The 19,221-nt window shown below is 34.2% G+C and overlaps 1 protein-coding gene and 1 long non-coding RNA gene across 3 annotated transcripts; one reads left to right on the top strand and one right to left on the bottom strand.

Moving 5' to 3' along the window:
* The first annotated feature begins 200 nt into the window (after nucleotides 1-200).
* LOC145123325 (protein DELETION OF SUV3 SUPPRESSOR 1(I)-like) lies at nucleotides 201-1,310 on the top strand. The gene is made up of 3 exons (XM_079058565.1): nucleotides 201-311; nucleotides 455-572; nucleotides 1,004-1,310. Exons 2-3 carry the CDS (start codon nucleotides 476-478, stop codon nucleotides 1,132-1,134), a joined length of 228 nt encoding a protein of 75 aa, XP_078914691.1. The 5' UTR covers nucleotides 201-311; nucleotides 455-475; the 3' UTR covers nucleotides 1,135-1,310.
* A 4,941-nt stretch (nucleotides 1,311-6,251) lies between these two features.
* Nucleotides 6,252-8,011, bottom strand: LOC145123417 (uncharacterized). 2 transcript variants are annotated; one of them, XR_013715143.1, is made up of 3 exons: nucleotides 7,787-8,011; nucleotides 6,790-6,823; nucleotides 6,252-6,530 (listed from the first exon to the last, which is right to left on the bottom strand). It is a non-coding gene; the product is annotated as an uncharacterized LOC145123417 (long non-coding RNA). The 2 variants fall into 2 exon arrangements; XR_013715155.1 differs by having other exon boundaries at nucleotides 6,252-6,826.
* Nucleotides 8,012-19,221: the final 11,210 nt, after the last annotated feature.

Raw genomic sequence — 19,221 nt, forward strand, 5'->3', positions numbered from 1 at the left:
ACATGTAGATATTATTTATTTAAAAAATATCACAAAATAATAAATGTCAAAACTCATTAGAAATTGACATGTGACAATACTACCTTCAATTTATTAAAGTAGATAATAACATCGTTTTCGACTTGAATCCAAATTTGGTCTATTAATATTTAAGAATTTGAGATTTGGTGTTGGGTTGACCTAAGCCCGTTTTATCTAACCTGACCCGGCCTAAATGTGGTTATCGTATATATAAATGGAGGCTTCACCTTTACAGTCTCATTCTTATTGAGTCTTCACCGATTCAACCGATTTATCTCTTGTGAATACTCGTAAGTGATCTTTCTTACGAATTTATCTAATTTTTAGATAATTTTGTGGAATGCACGCTTTATTTTGCAAAACATGACTTAGGGTTGGGAAGATTGGGGTTTTTTTTGTTGAAATCTGATCGTCTTCTTTCAATTACAAGCAGGTGTTTGTAAGTGAGGTAAGAATGGCAACGACGGAACAACCTAAGGTAGTGACTGAAGAAGCTAAGATTGATCTGTTCGAAGATGACGATGAATTTGAGGAGTTTGATATCAATCGAGGTAATTTATCTTCCCTAACTTGGACAACAATTTTCCTATTCTCCGTACAATTTCTCTGTTCCTTTTGCTATATAAGTAATCCGTAACTGGAACAACATCAAATCTCATGATGAAAAGCTCATATATCTTGCGTAGCTGCTGATTGATTGTTTCTTGCTTTTGCCTAATTGTTAGCTATTGCATAGTGTTTGGTTATTAGTAGCAATAACACAACAAAGTCATTATCGTTGAATCTTGAATAAACACATTCATTATACTTGCTTTCATGAAAACTAAATTTATTCATAAACTCATCAAACCATCTTTTCCACTTCCGAGGAGGTTGTTTTTGGCAATACAAATTGTTGTTCATCATCTAATTTTACACCAATTGTTGTTAGTTGTTAGATGTTACATGTAATTTTAAATCATACGGTGTTGTTGATGGGCAGTGTGGGATGGAAAGGAAGAAGGAAAAGAACTTGCTCAACAATGGGAAGATGATTGGGATGATGATGATGTCAACGATGACTTCTCTCTCCAGCTCAAGAAAGAGCTTGAAAACAATGCTGACAAAAAGTGAGTTGAATCTACATATCTAGCTTTGTTTTAGGACTTGAAAATGGCTTTGTTTGCCTGTTACATTTCTCTTCAACTATAAAATTGTTCAACTCTAGAACTTTTGTGGTTTGATCTTGACTATGTTTGTTGATCAATAGATATTAACGGATGGATGTTTATGACTTCCATTTGTATGAATCTTTTGAATACATAAACGAGGAGGATGACATGACAAAAATTAAATGAAAACTATGCCACATTCACATTTTACAAGTTTTGGGTTACTCATTACCAATATAGATGATTAAGAATATGATACATTAAGAGGTAAAACATATAGTAACTATTGATATTAGTAAAAAGAAAAATAGGTTGCTATTTCTGTTAGTTTTCCTACCAAAAAAAAAAAAAAAAACTTTTATAAATCAGAAAATCACTAAACTATCGAAGGGACGCACAACATGGATTCCGTCCACCCTAATATTAACTTAATCAACTAACATGTTAGATGAAATATTTATTATAAGTTTGATTTCAATATACGATAGGAGTTTTAATAAAAAAAAATATTCAATAGCAAGTTAAATGTAATATTTAATTTTTAAAAGAAACATATTATTCTTTTATACTCTTCAGTGTTATTTCAATTTTAAACATATTTGATAATTAGAAAACCTTTTAGAGCATCAGGTATGAGCCTTCAAAACGTCGTTACTGCCAATGTGGACGAGCAACAACGGCGTCTTAACGAGAAGAACACCGCCCCGGCTCTCGTTATGGGGCATTCGGTCATAACGACGACGAGCTGATACAAGGAATTTGATTGGCTAATCGTTTTTTGCCCGTTGGGGTTTGAAGCAATATAAAAAAAACTAATTACTTTTTTTACCTATAAATTCATAACATCTACGTTTTTCAATTCACACAATTCCCCTCTTTCTCAATATTCTCTACAATTTCAAAACTTTAAAAAAAATTATGGATCCTTTCTACTCGTCCGACGATGACGGTGACGATATATATTCATCACTATGATGTATCAGTATTACAACAACGAGCTACTACAAACAGACCTAATCCTTCTACTAACAAGACATGCGATATTAAATAGAAATCACGAGGAGCTACTACAAACAGACATAATCCTTCTACTAACAAGACATGCGATATTAAATAGAAATCACGAGGAATGACATGAACGTCTATATCGCGATTACTTTGCGGATAATTATGTATACGGGTCGAAAGAGTTCAAAAGAAGATTTTGTTTGAGTAGGAATGTGTTCCTACGGACCGCCAACCCCTTGGAAAGCCGGTATCGTTTCTTTAATTTTAATACATATTTACTATATTTTTATACAAACTAAATACAAATTTACTACATTTTTAATACTAATGTACTATATTTTTTAAAACATAATTAATATATGTTTAGGTATACATTTTTCCAGTTAGGATATGATGTTAGAGGTAGCTGGGGATTCACAACGTTACAGAAATGTGTTGCGGCCATTCGTTTGATGGCTATGGGGGAATCATCCGATACCATGAACGATTATATGAGAATGTCCGAAAGAACTGCACGTGAAAGTTTGTATAAATTGTCAAAAGGTGTTGTGGAAACATTCAAAGACATATCTGCGGAAACCTTCGTTGCATGATACACAAGAACTTTATACAGCACATGAAGAAAGACATGAGTTTCCTGAAATTATTGGAAGCATTGATTACACGCACTGAAAATGGAAAAATTGTCCAGTAGCATGGAAAATGCAGTATGCAAGTGGTCATCATGGTTCGTCTTCGTTGGTTTTAGAGGTTGTTGTTTCCTAAGATTTATGGATTTGACATGCATTTTTCGGGGTTGCGGGTTCCAACAACGGCGTCAACATTCTTGATCAGTTGCCAATATTCGACGATATTTTGAATGGAAAGGCCCCGGACGCTCCTTTCACAGTAAATTGAAACGAATACAAGTTTGGGTATTACCTTATAAATGAAATATATCCTCAGTATTCCACAGTTGTGAAAGCATTCCGACACCGGTTGAAGAAAGAGATAAATTATTTAAGAGAAGACAGGAAGGAGGACGTAAGGATATGAAACGTGCTTTTGGAGTTTTAAAGTCGAAGTGACACATAGTTGAACATGTGACACAACCATTGGACTTAAAACTCTACGGTATATCATGTATGCGTGTATCATAATGCATAACATGGTAGTAGAAGATAAATGACAAAATATTGCGCAATATATTCCAACGGAGCCCAGACACATTCAATTTCAACTAGGAACAACAAAATATTTACATAGTGTCGTTGACATTCAGGACACAAATAAACACAGACAACTTCGAGTGGATTTGACGAATTATATATTCGACGGTAAGGATGTCGAATAACGTTGTTTAGGAAAAATAAAGTATGTATTTTTTTTGTCTTGTAATATATATATATATATATATATATATATATATATATATATATATATATATATATATATATATATATATATATATATATATATATATATATATGGGAAAATGACACATATAGCCCACGAACTTTTTAGGGTTTAGTCACTTAAGTTTTTTCGTGGCTTTATGAGGGAACCAAGTTGTAGGAAACCTGTTTTTTTAGTTTTTTTTACTTGTTTTAGCCGGTTTAGGTGGCACATACACAAAATTTAGGGCTCACCCATCTCTCTCTCGTAGAGAATGTCATCACTAAAACACAATCACACTCTTCATCTTCTCTATTCGTCCCTCCCACAAACCTGTAACACAACGAAGACCCATGGTTGTTCTCCGGAAAATCCCACCCACTTGTTGCTTATTGTTATCTCTTCGGGAAAGACAGTGGCGTCAGAGGTGAGTTTCAACGAGAAAATGAGTGTCGGAGCAGGAGGATTGCAATGGAAAGTCGGAAGTTGTTGCTGCTCCCCATAGTTGATCTAGGTTCAATAAACACAATAAAAAATTAAAAGACATACACTTAGACTCGATTTTGCTTTATGGGTTTTAAAGATATGGTTTCTGGGTTCAATTTTTCTTACTGGTTTCAGCTATGGATCGATTTTGCATCATATCAAAATCAATTTAATTTGTTGCAAAGCTTTTTATCGGGTGGAGATGGGTGACGTTAGTGATTCCGACAACTAACAAACCACCTGTAAGTGCAAGCTCATTGAGGTGACCTAAGAACAATGGGATCATTGATCGGGAATAATACAAGAGACCCATGAGGATCAGTGGGATAACGGGTTTCACTATCGAAATGGATTTAGTTACATAACTCTTTGTGTCTGAATTGGTTTCAAAAACTTTCTTCACCCGATGCTGGTATTGAAGAAGCCCTAGACGGTGAAAGGGCTAACGGAAAGAAACCAGGATCTAAAGACTCTTTACAAAGATTTTGCTTATTATGATTTTGTGGTGCCATTTTAGTTGTACAGGTAATAGCACTACTAGTAAGATTTACGGTGTGCATGAGCTTGGCTCTTTCTTTCCTATGGACATTCATGTGACCACCTAGTGCTTGAGCTTACATGAACTCTTGTTTACAAAAGCTGCAAGAATAAGACCTTAGAGGCCATACGAACCCCTAGAAGGGTCTCGACCATCTTCTACAAATGCTTGTTCTTCCCATGAATGGATGGAAAATGGATTCATAAGGATATTGTTGTTGTTGCTCTTAACCAACATCAAGTATTGTGAGCATTGCTCCATGTTGAAATTTCTTTAGAGAGAAAGAGATATATAGAGCATAGTACCGAAGAGTGATATATTCATATACTTATAGCTGGAGCCCGGAGGAGTGTGTGTGTGCGTGTGTGAGAGAGAGAGAGATGTGGGTCCAAGGGTATGGGAAAATTCAAAGTCAATATAGGAAAATTGGTCAACAAATATAAATGTGGCAAAGAGGTAACCAGGTGATCCCTCACTTTGGCCAAAAGGATGTAATTGACCAGCCAAAAATGACTTCGTTCCCTCATAAGGTCACAAAAATTGTTCAGGGACTAAAATGATCAATCCTAAAAAATTCGTAGGGCATTTTTGGTATTTTCCATATATATATATATATATATATATATATATATATATATATATATATATATATATATAGTTTGGATCAAATGCGAACTTCAAATATTGTATGAATGTATGACTCATTCTTATTCATTGGATTAAAAGAAATAAAAGGTTGAGATATGAGGGTACATGCGATTAACATGTGGTTGGATTTAGCATATAATTGCAATTAATTAATTGTAATAAAGGTTAAAAATTATATATGGAAGGTGAATTTTGATGGGATATCAATTTAAATTTAAAATTAATTTTTATTTAGATATTGTAACCGTTTTTGACATGATACTCAAAAAACTTGAAACATACTTTATTGTTTAAAAATTATGTTTTCTTTTTTCACCACCTATAATATTTGATTTATTTTCTTGATCATAAGAGCAATTAAGAATTAACTGTTGTGACTTATTTTATATCATTCTTATGCTTAAAAATTACAATATTTTTACAATTTCCAGGGTTGATACAATATTAAGAATCCATCTTTAAAAAAAACATTTTATATATATCATGAAAATCGTTAAGAATCGATAAGGTTATAAATGACATTTTCGTAAGGAATTCTTGTAGAATAAGACATTAATTAGACATCATAACTGACATTCTTGAAAAATAGTTTAACATTCTAGAAGAATAAAACATTAATTCCAATTAAATTACCAATATTCTTCAAACATTAAAAAAACATTTTCTTAAAGAATAAGACAAGAAATTCTTTAAGAATATTTTCATTCGTTTGTTTAGTTTTTTTTATTATTGGGCATTCATTCTTTTATAAGTAAAAATATTTTTAAAAAATAAGAGTTTATTTAGATACTCTATGTGAATTACACATTCTTAAAGAATAAGATTGTGTGTATTCTAAATAATAAGAATCGTATAAAAACTAATACAAGTCTTAATATAATTTCTTGAAGCATTCTGCAAAATTGCTAATACATGTTAAAAGAATATACATTCTAAAAGAATGGAGTTTTTACAAAAACTAATACAAATGATAATATAATTGGTTGATGCATTCTGCAAAATTACAAATACATGTGGAAAGAATGTAAATTCTGAAAGAATGAGGTTTATTTTAACGTATATTCTGAAAGAATATTATAGAAACAAAGAGAATAAATATAAATTACTACTACATCTATAAAAAATCATGTCAATGAAGACAACACTTCAAGATTTAAAAAAAAATGACCCTCCTTTCTTTTCCTCTACAATTCTCCCTTCACATGTGTGTATAAAAAATTCAAGAACACATGCTTTGGAAAAGGGATTGCCTTCTTAATTGAGTCCATATACTTTGCTAATTGCCGCTCCTCAACTATGTTAGGCTACTTGAACACAAACAAACCTAAGTTAATTTCAAGGTCATACGAAAAAAAAAAGTTTAAAAATAACAAGGCAAAACCACTACGTTAATTTTAATGTCACATTAAGATGGTGTATTGTGTATATAATGAATATGCTACTGCACATAAAAAATAGATGCCAAGATTTTTTGTTCCATTTATTGTAATATAAGGCAAAACCACACACAAGATATGTTTGATATGTCTTGACCATGAAAATACTTTAAACAACCATCATCACCTTTGAATTTCATACTTCTGCATAGTATAATACCCTGCTATATATAAAAAAAAACAATCATGAATATGGTTATGCATTAACTTATACAATATACAAATTGTTTAATAATAAAAGCACATAAATTAATATACAACAACTCAGTTACGCAAACATACATATCCATTCTTTAGAAAGTTGTTTCTTAAAAGCATAGTTGACACACAAAAATTCCTAAAGAACGAACAGGAAATATAAAAAAATACCTTGCTTTTAAACTTTTTGATTTCTTGATTATATAAAAACAAGTTGATTTCAAATTTGAATTGGAATTCTACAATCTCTTCAATCGTGATGATCGCCAAACTAATATTTAAAATATACAAATACGATAACGAATAAGTGCATTAAAAATATTATGTAAGAACGTTTGTAGGGATACAAAATTATTGAAACCATTATCAAGAAATAACTTTAAGGTGAAATAAAATCCATGAACTTATAATTCTTTTGATATAAACGAAGATTATAGAACTTCTTAGTATTTCTATAACCATTTTAGAATATGTTTCTTGATATCATAATTGGAATAAAATTTCAAAGATTCTTTAAGAATGTATGTAGGAATAATAAATCAGTGAACCCATTACCAGTTGGAGAAGATCAAAACCAAAAATCTTATTCACCGAAACATAAAATCGATATATAAATTCGCTAGAGTACTAACAAAAATCTTATTCACCAAAATAGAAAAAGATTTAGATGAGTAAAGTGAACTAAATCAATGAGACGATTCTTAACAACTAACCCTAATGGAAAAAAAAATCCCTGAATCTGTGGATAGAAGATTATCACATATAAAACTCTTAGTCCCCAAATCAGAAAAATTGAATCAAATATTAGAAACAAGTCGATGCTTCCTTGAAATCGATTTACAAATTGGAGAAGATCACAAACAAAATCCTTGTCCACCAAAACACAAAATCGATTTAGATGAGGAAAGAGTTGAAACATATGTTACCTGGAACGAAATCATGGTGTGTGATTATCTGAAACCAAAATTGAACCGGTATGATATCATATGACACAAAAATCGCACCTGTTTCTTGAAAACGATATATAGATTAGAGAAGATCGATCATGATGTTTCTCGAAATCGATTTACACATTGGAGAAAATAGATGACGATGAAAGAGAAGACCATAAATTGGTAATGTGATCATAGCTAATTTACGGGATAGAAAAATCTGATTTATTGATATTTACGTTATTTTATTATAACGTCCTATAAAATGGTCAAGAATTAGCCATACATTCTCACAATAAATAAGGTTAATAAATAAGGTTAATATATGAATCTATATATATATATATATATATATATATATATAGAAATAGTTAACCTCTTGAAAATACATTGTTTTATTATATAAAGATTACGGTTAATGGATTCACGATTAATACTTCAAGATGTAAATTCAAGATCGACACAATAGGGTTTAGGGTTTAGGTTTAGGATGTAGGGTTTAGGCTTTAGAGTTTAGGGTTTAGGTTTAGGTTTAGGGTTTAGGGTTTAGTAATGTTCACTTGGGTGAAGTAATAAACTATAATGGAGGAAAGAAAACAGAGATGGTAAAACGATAATGAAAGAAAGAAATGTTATGGAGGATGATATATTTATCAAGTGAAACCAAACCGGGTATATTTAGCAAGTTAAAACGACATATTTTAGAGGTTTAGTACCTAAGCTTAGGTGAGGTTGTAATGTATATATTCCCTATCCCCTATATATATATATATATATATATATATATATATATATATATATATATATATTAATCTGGATGTTATGTGTAATTTAAATGCTATGTTATGTTCATTTTTCAAACATTATGTTTTATTTATAATATATTTATTCTAATAAAAAAATAAACTCGAAAAAAAAATAAAAAAAAAATTATGAAATAGAAAATAATTAATGTTATAACATGGTGTCAATTTTCTCACTTGGTGTTATAACAACATTGATGACATGATATGTGATTAAAATATTAGTTTAAGTAAGAGACCAAAAACATATATTATGGTAACAACTATAACACATCAAGTGGATCATAAAAGTATCAAATTAAAGTTTTGGTTCAAACAACTTGAAAGTTTATAACATTTAAATAACTAGTATTAGTAAAAGTGAAAACATAAAAAAAAATTATATAAACAAAAAAATGTAACTATAAAATATAGCAGGTCATCAAAATCTCAACCTATAAAATATCAATAATTTAATTTTATAATTTTAAAAGATGAAATCTGTTAGACCAAAATCACAACTTACAAATATAATTTTTTAATAATTTATCGCTATATAAAATATTACTAAATTACATCGGTCATAATTAATAATATCAACTCTTAAATACAAATCAACATTCTGATTTAGAAAGAAGTGTTTTAATTCGATTAAATCAATATTTTTATGAAAGTCAATAATATCAACTCATAAACACATTTATTTGTTTGGTTTAATATAAGTGGGACATGGGTTATTAACTCAAACCAATATTTTAATCATAATCGATAATATCAACTTATTATTATTTTTATTTAATCGTTTAGGCCATTGGGTATATATGACACGAAGATCTTGTAGTGATGAATAGAAGGAGAGGAACCATAGTGCACACCATCCTAAAAATCTGATAGTGTTGACCTAAAGCCATGATCGTGGCCTCATGAGGTATATACCGCGAGAGATCACAGCCAATAATTTTTTTTATCGGTCTTCCTCTTTCTTCTTTGTTCCTTCGTCTTTCTCTCTCATTTTCTCGTTGCAGGTACAACAACACCATTATGAAAAGAGATGGTGGTGAGGTGGAATGTAAGACCCCGTTTATTAAATATATAAATAAATATATAGAAGCCCTAAAATCAATAATAATTGAGCAAGGCGTTGGTTTCGAGGAGTTAAAAGTCACAATTATAGTAGTTGGGGGTTAAAATGTAATTTTCGGTTAAATTGTATAGAAGTTTGAAGGTTGAGGTCCGTTTAGTAAATTACGGAGTTGATTTGAGAAAGTTATTAGAAGCGGGGGTACGTTTGGTAATTATTAGGACGTAATATGTCACACCCCCGAACCAGACGGCGGAAACGTCTGAGGGCTCGTGTGACTTAAATTGAAATATCATCACAATGAATATACATGAAACATAACATAAACATCCCCATGCATTAATACATTACAACCGTCATTGTTCACATCCAGTACATTGTTTACATTACATAATCCATAGCATAAATTGTTTGAGAGTCACAAAACATAACATGCTAACACACTTGACAATTTTCTTCAGCTTATCTGTTACATGAGAATACAAGTTATTTTGAAAATGGTCAACATATATAATGTTGGTGAGTTTATAAGCAGGTTTGATATGAAAATGTTTTGTGTAGTTTGTAAAACCCAGAAAATTCGATATTTTATGAAAAGACAATTGTTTACGAAATAGGTGTGATGATCCATAAGTATATGCGTGAATGATTTCAAACGTGTAAAAGTAGTATGAATTCTTGCATTATAGTTATCGAAAGTGGAAGTGAATAATGTTGTTCCCCCGGAAAACCCGATGTTTTCCGATATAAATAATATGATCGTTTTGTATTATTGTATCGTCACAACGAATAAATATGATTTCCTATGATTACTTAGATGGTATTTGGATCTCTATGTGAGTCGTTATAACCATGCATAATAATGACTATTTCGTCTGTCTTGACATTCTAGTGAAAGCCGGTATTGAATTTAAGATTTTGTCACCCTAGACTGGCCGAGTCTAGCTGTAGCGAACAACTTAGGTGTGGAGGAGTCACCCCCGTATAGATCTATACACAAACTCTCGCTCTCCCTCCAGGAGACTTTGATTATAACTACAGACTACGACCGACACTTATTGGTGTCGCCCGTTATTACTCACTAAATCCAATGAAATTGAATAACCTTGTTTAACAACTTGATTTATGTTTACTTGAATAAAAGGTAAGCCTAACAAACGAAGAGAAGAGGACTACGGGGGCCCACTAATCACGCATGTTATTATAGGCTGTCGAGTATGCGACGGACACGTTAGCCCATCACACATATGATTGATTTGGACATTACTAGCAATGCAAATGAGCCACTACAGCCCAATAGCATGTAAAAGCATTGAGGGTCCATGAGGCATGTAATTGGGTCACCTGAGGCCCAATAAACATGTATTATTTATGTTGGGCCCAATAGTCATGTTAATGGGTCACGAAGGCCCAATAAGCATGATTAGAAGTATTAAAGCCCAACCGATATAATGTTTACTTGTTTTGTATAATATTAATGTCGTAAGGTTTGTTTCACACGAATTGTTTAATCGAAAAGTTACCACATTCGCCAAATTGTTTTATAATGATATATATATATATATATATATTTCTATTTAAATCCATAAGTTGTTAAAAATTATGTATTTTTGACCCAGTTATTTTAATATTAACATAATTGACCCAGAAATAATTGTTTGACCAATTCAGCCCCTTTTCTAGTAAAAATGACAAAATTTTACCCCTTTTTATGAAAAATGACATTTTAGGTCCTTAGATTATGTTTCTTGACATTTTCGGCCCAAACACTCATTTAAATCATGATTTCAGCCCAAAATAAGGTTTTGGACAGTTTCAGCCCTTTAATTAAAAAGATTTACACTTGTAGTCCAAATTTTCGCAATTTTTACAATTTTAGCCCAAAATCCAAAAACTTTGCATTTTTAGTCCTATTTGGTAAGAAAGACATTTTCAGCCCCTGAAATTTGTTTATTTATGTTTTTAACTCATATTTTGATAAACTTGCAATTTCAGTCCCTTAAGTTTCATATTTTTCGCAAATTGGGCCTAAAAGCCGAAAAGCCCAAACTTTAGCCCATTAGGCTAAAATTTACACTTTTAGTCCTTTAAAAACCGTGACCTTCATAATAACTCATATTTTAAGTGATTTGACCCTTATAAAAACCGTAAATGACATCATTTCGTCCATCTTTTGCTTATTTGTCAAAAATGGTTCATAAATAGAATTTGTGTTTTGTTTTACTTAGTTTGAACTTGTATAATACTTTTGCCTTGATAATAATATGTATAAGATATCTTAGGTCACATATTTCCTTAACAAGGTTAAGAATCTCGAATAGATCAAGTTTCTAACACATAATCATCAAATAAATTCAAGAAATCACACATATCATACCAAAAACACATGGATCTACACATTTTACTTGTATTCTCCCCCACAAATCATGTAAAAACCAAAAACAAAGGGGTATGAACTCACCTTTGCTTTGTTGTTTCAGTTTTAAAGAAGAAGTGGAAGGATTTTTGGTCTTAGCACACCTTTGATGTATATCTCGAGTTTAGGAAGATTTCTAGGAGTATAAACACCAAAAACTTTGTTTAAAAGAATGATCTGACAAGAGAGTGAAGTTATGAAGCTTGGATGTGTAAAGACTTACCAAAAGTGATGAATATCTTGTAAAAATCCTCTTGAGGCACAAGCAAAAACCTTGAGAATTTTTGGAGGAAGAATGAGGATGATTTAGAGATGTTTGGAGAGAGTTTGGTGTAATGTGTGTGTGTGTGTTTGGGGCTCTCGGCCGAGTAGAAGAAGAGAGGGAAGAGAGAGGTGGTGAAATGACTAACATGGATACATGAAGGATCTTGCATGGATACATGGTGTATAAAATGGAGGTGGCATCTCCAAGTCAACTCTTCCTATTTCTTTTTTTTATATGTAGTTGGGCCGAGAGGGAGAAAAAAGAGAAAGAATTTTGGGCCTTTAGTGCTTGAGTCCGATAATATGAAGCCCATTTTGATAGTTTTCGGCTCATTGGACCCTTAGGGTAGTTTACGGCCCAAATTGCATAAAAGAATGAGTTTTATGGCCCATTAGGGCTTATTGGATTTGTTATGGCCCAATAAGGCCCATTAAGGTAAACCAATCCATTTTAGGCCCATTATGGCCTAAAAAGTGAAGTTTCATGAAAGTGGGTTGAATTAGAGCCCAATTACGAGTTCTAAGCCCAAACTAGTCAAATTGGAGACTTATTGGTCCATTAGGCCCAATAAGAAAATCCTAGTCCTTATTGGACTTAAACCGGGATTTTTAGGGTTTCCAATCTTTTGTTGACTATTTGAAGTGTTGTATAGAGTGTTTGATGGAGTTTTGTTGTTCATGAATAAACATCATGTTTTCAAGTCATGGTTACAATTATTGATAATGCTTACATAAAGATAGAACTTCCTAGCCAATTTGCTAGTTGTGACATAATATGAAAGGGATTTCGAAGTCAGGGACTTAATGGTAACTTATGGACTTATTGTGAAAGACTCTTGGATGCTGGGGGGGGGGGGCTGCTTTGTAAAATATGGCCTAATCTTGAAAGGAAATCAGATTGGAGGGACCAAAGGTGTTATTTGATCACAAATTTGTGTGATCAGGTATTATACCCGTCACCTTACTCAACCCATGCTAACCCTAACCCTAAATGAGATATCACCAGCCGCCACCCTCCTTATGCCTCCCATCACCTCCGGTCGTCGCCACCATGGAAGCCCGCATCCGTCGCTGTTATTTAGCCATCGTAGCAACACCACTGCCGGGGAAGTAGCAAGCATCCGGGAGGTCCACTGAAGCCGGAGGAGCTGAACTTCACGGCTGTCGTTCGCTGCTGGTACGCCGCCAAGGACCACCGGACCTCCTCCGTTCTTCTCCATCTCTTCCTCTCGCCGCCATCGTTCCTGTCGCCGACAGTCGCACGTAGCTGGGAAAGAACCACTGTGACAGGCGATTGGGCACCGGATGGGGGAAGATGTCCTCGTGTTGGGACCGTAGCACCACCAGAAACGCCGCCACTGCATCCATTCCGTGACTGTCGAAGGCTGCCCTTGGTCGTCGGGGCTGTGGGCAGTTCGTGGGGCGTGATTGTTGCCATTGCCTTTCACCAGTCGGGGTCACGACTCCCCACCCCCTTTCATTTCGTTTGCTGCCGCCGCCTATGCAATGCATTGCTGCTCCGGTCACCACAGGTGGGTGGCTGGGGTCGTTTTGTAACAGATTAGGTGTGTGATTGTATCTTCACTAGCAGTTCTTGTGTTGGGTGTTTTGTTGGCCGGAAAATGGAGAAGAGAACCACCATGGCCGCCAGCCATGGTGGCTGCCGCCATGCGCCACCGTCGGCCACCATTTGGTGGCTGTGTGTGTGTATTTTAGTGAGTGGGTGTGTGTTTACTTGAGATTTAGCCTTGTAAAATGTAATTGGAAATGGAATAATGAGAAAGAAACCCTAACCATCCACCTTAGGGTGGTGGCTGCCGCCACCGGCCTCCATGTCGGGTGACGGTGTGCTTTGCCTTGTCGTGTTCGATTCGTTTTGGGATGCTTGAAACCCTAATGGGCCTAATGAACACTAATTGGTCAAAGGACCTAGCTATTGGGCCTATTGGGCTGAGATGGGTTGGAAACCCTAATTAGGGTTGGAAAACCCTAATACCCTGAAACCCTAATTTGGGACTTATCAAGACCGCATCGGAATTATATAATGAACTTAAAATATTAATTAATAATCATTGCAAATTAACCTAAGGCCATGTGGGACTTAATGGATTAAGTCCTTAATGGGTTAAGTAGGAAAACCTAACCCTAATCATCATTTTATGTGAAACCCTAATTTCACTTGGGCCTTGAGTTGGGCCTTTCCATTGGGCTTTGGTGATGGGATTATTAAAGGGCCATCCAAGAATAATCATATGGACTAGAATATGTTGTTGGGCTTTAGGGTAAGGCCCATATGAGGAGTTGGGCCCAATTTGGAAAATTGGGCCATAGATGGGTCATAGTTTTGGGCCTTAATGAATATATGATATTGGGCCAGTAGAATTGTCAAGTGTTTGGACTGGACTAATTGGTTGGGCCTCAGGATAAGACAATATAAAGGTTTGGGCCCAATTTGGAAAATTGGGCTATATGTTGGGCTTTGACTCATAGTTGACTTTTGGGCCTTTGGATTGGGCCTTGGGCTTGAATAAAGCTAAGTTAGGGGTAAAGTAGTATTTACCCCAAAGTATGTATTTATGGTTATGTGTTGGAACCCAATTATTAATTGGGTGATGTTTTGATATTGACAGTTCGGGAATCTGTCAACCAGCAGCTAGGATTGTGTCTACGGGACTTCAGCAGTGTGAGGTGAGTTACCTTCCAGTAGCGGTGGGTCTACGGCCGTAATGTCGGCCTACTAGTAGGAGTTGTATGTTAGATGATTGTCTTTGTGATATTCATCTAGGTTTGCTGCTACCTGATATTTTTTATGTTCTAGCATGTTATGATGTTATGTGATAGTGGTAGTAGGGGTGAAATAGTCCCCGGTTACCGGTTGATAGGACGGAAGGGGTAGTTTACCCAGCCATGCTAGCCAGATTATGATATATGTGATATGATATTATGTGGTAGGCAGCACCTAGATATGCTAGGCAGTATGTGATTTATGTTTATATGCTAGGGTTTTATGTGGTAGTGGTAGGGGTGAAATAGTCCCCGGTTACCGGTTGAAAGATACCGAAGGGGAGGCCAGCTCCCGGTTACCGGTTGAAAGATACCGAAGGGGTAGGCCAGCACCCAGATATGCTAGGCAGTCACTGGTCGAGAGGACCGAAGGGGTAGGCCAGCACCCAGATATGTTAGGCAAGATCACCGGTCGAGAGGACCGAAGGGGTAGGTCGGTCACCCAGATATGCCTGGCAGTATGTATGTTATATGATTGTATGGTATGTGGTATGATGGGGGAACTCACTACGCTTCGTGCTTACGGTTTTCAGTTTTGGTTTCAGGTACTTCATTTTCGAAGGAAAGGAGTCGGCTCGATCGCAGCGCATCACACTATGTTTTCCGCACATGAGATCTTTGGGATTACACTCTGATATTACTTTATGATAACATGTTTTGATTACTGACACTTTGGTTTTGACATGAGATGTTATTATGGATGTTTTCTTATACTGTTGGTTTTATAATAACCTAATAAAAATGAAATTTTTGGTCTTGAATTTTGGGATGTTACATGGAAGGAGATGGAGGTTGTGGAAGGAAACCACGACCATTGTCGTGATATACATACCCTTCAGCCTTAGAATGAGTGTAAATAGGGCACATGTTATTATCAAACCGCCAAACATAATAGGGGGTACCGTAAGAATTTCTTCCTCACCAAACCTTATGAATTAAATCAACGATAATCTTACTTCCACAACCACAACCACCACCAAGATCTTGCATCCTTCCTTGTTAATTAGATCTATCGTCTTCTTTTTCTGTTATTGTTTTATTCTCATCAATGCCTAACAATATGTAAGTGTTTCAACAATCCAATATAAATTTTATTCAGAAATTTGTTGCAGTTACGACCTCATGTGCGTACTAAAGAGGTTACTACAGTTTTTTTTGGATTTGTATTTCATGTGATATTTTCAACCATCCATAATGACTCAAAGACCTGTTAAAAGATGATGGGTTTTAAAATTTAAATTGTTGATGTTGTGAAGAGTTCTTTTTGTGTACAACACAAAAAAAGAAAAAAAAAATTGACGATGATGGTTTCATACCTCCATGGAAAAATGAGAAGCAATGAAATATGGCGTGACGAGAGATGATAAAGGAAGAGAGAAGAGATGCGAGTCTTTTTGTCAAATTAAAAATAAAAAATAAAAATAATAAAACTGAAAAGTTTAAGAAAAATGAGAAAAACACTACTTTGTAAATATTTTTCAATATACTATATTGATAAGTATGTTTCTTCAATAACCCTATTTTTGGTCAAAAACTCGGGTTTCATGAGTTTTCATGACATTTTTTAATATATAAAACATACATTTTAATTTATTCTTTAATTGTATTTATGTTCAAATCGATATTTGAACCTTCAATTCCAAAAAAATATAAAATAAAACATACATTTTAATTTATTCTTTAATTATATATATATATATATATATATATATATATATATATATATATATATATATATATCATTTTATATCAGGTTGATTTAAATAGTGAATTATATGGTTATACGTTCTAAACTCGCCACTGTACCATGAAAACAATCAATTTTTTTTCCCTCTATGTTTCCTCATTTTTCAACTCGCCACTACACCATGAAAGCAATCAATTTTTTTCCCTCTATATTTCCTCATTTTTCTTAGATCCTCTCTCTTCCTCGCTTCCTCTCTTTACTTCTCATTGCAAGTACACAATTAATGGTGTGAAATAAGATGGTGGTGGGTGGAAGAAAATGGTAGTGAGGAAGTTGCTTGACGTGTCATGTTACACCCCCAAACCAGACGGCGGAAACGTCCGGGGGTGGAGGACTTCAATTATAGTATCACAACACATGCATCATAGTAATCAAAGTACAAACAACCATTGTATTTAAAAAGTATAAGTATTTACATGTGTTCAATGATTGTATATTGAACCAAAATAGTTATACAAAAGAAGATATGACTCAACATAGCTCCATCTTCTCAAAAAGCTCGGGGAGTACCTGTGTATTATTTCCCTGAGAATACAAGTAATTTGAAAAGAGAGTATCAACATAAAGTTGAGTGAGTACATAAGTGTTTATGTTTGAAAGAGTATCTCTGTATCTTGTATATGTAAACTGTTCCAGAAAATCCTATATTTTCTGTTGTATATGAAAAGTAGTTTTATTCCCATAAAACCGTTCTCTTTGTATCAACGTTTTGTATTTGTATTCCTTTATGAAAACTTGTAACTGAGAGTGTGCCTGGATCCACCAGCTGTTATTGAAACTGTATTGAACCATTGTAGTTTGTATTCTGTAAACTGGTACTTTGAAGGTGTACTTTCGTTTAGTTGTTTATACATTAACGTATTGTTAATATCTTTTTAATGAGTTATTATAATCATACTATGACGGATGGCCTGAAACAAACGCTTTGTGGGCGTTTAAATTGTTGATAACAATTGCCACTCATTGGCGTGTATGCCTGACTGTAGCTAGCAGTCCGAGTGCGGGGTTGTCAATCCCGATATAGATCTACACACAACTTGTTTCGATCCCCGGGCTGGAGATTCTGGTTATAATGTCAGGACTTTACCTTGGTTGTCTAAAATGAAGTAAACAACCTGAATTGAATGTCTCATAAAAAGCATATAAACTTAGAAAAATCGTAACTTCCTCATAAAAAGCATATAAACTTAGGAAAATCCGTTAAAAATTCATAACTTCTTCATCCGACGTCCGTTTTTGTCTGTCTTTTTACCGTTGTACTACTATTGACGAGACCTTCAATTCTCGTTTAGGTTGTGTCGGCTAAAAACCACTCGATCTTTATTTCGAGTTTTTAGATGTACACTTCTATACTAAAACTTAGAAAAATCGTCACTTCCTCATACAAAGTCAGATTTTGCCGTTCTTTTTATGAAAGTTCTCGGTTTAACATAAACTACAACTTTCATTTAGATTGTTAAGGCTAAAAATCTTTTTATTGAAAATTCAGTTTTTACACTTAACAGTGTTTTGCCGGTTTTGTCGCGGATCTTCGATTGGTCATAACTTCTTCGTTATAACTCGGATTTTAGTGTTCTTTATGTTTTTGGAAACCTTGTTACAATCTCTATCACTTGGTTCATCCCAATCGAGATTGTTTAATAATTTATTTTTGAGGGTCAATTATGTAAATATACATGGTATGCTAAAATTTCTCTTTATTATTTTAAAAAGAAATACTAATTGACCTACATTATTACATAGGTTTGAAATAACGGTTTGTCACATTATCCCTCCGTTAGAGAGAATTTCGTCCCGAAATTAGCATTTCAGATAGACTAGGGAAAAAGATGTGGATATTTATGTTGCATTTGATCCTCCCGTTCCCAAGTGAATTCAGGTCCCCGTTTTGCATTCTAGCGAACCTTCACTATCAGGATACGGCTTTGTTTAGTTTTCTTAACTTCCCTGTCTAGAATCTCTACAGGTTCTTCCACAAAGTTGAGGCTCTCGTTTAACTCGATTTCCTCGAGTGGGATTACAAGAGTCTCGTCGGATAGACACTTTTTCAAGTTCGAAACGTGGAAGGTAGGATGAATGTTATTTAGTTCTTGGGGTAGTCGAAGTTTGTAAGCTACAGGACCAATTCTAGCACGAATTTCAAAGGGTCCTATGTACCTTGGATTCAATTTGTCACGCTTTCCAAAGCGTATCATGCCCTTCCAGGGTGAGACCTTTAACAAGACGCGGTCACCAACCTAGAATTCCAAGGGTTTTCCTTTTGTCAGCGTAGCTTTTCTGTCTATCTCTGGAAGCTTTAAGCCGCTCCCGAATTTGTATGATTTTCTCGGTTGGGTCTCGAATAATTTCCGAACC

Source organism: Lactuca virosa, chromosome 1 (genome assembly GCF_052849685.1).
Source record: "Lactuca virosa cultivar CGN04683 chromosome 1, Lactuca_virosa_CGN04683_v6, whole genome shotgun sequence".
Taxonomy (NCBI): Eukaryota; Viridiplantae; Streptophyta; class Magnoliopsida; order Asterales; family Asteraceae; genus Lactuca; species Lactuca virosa.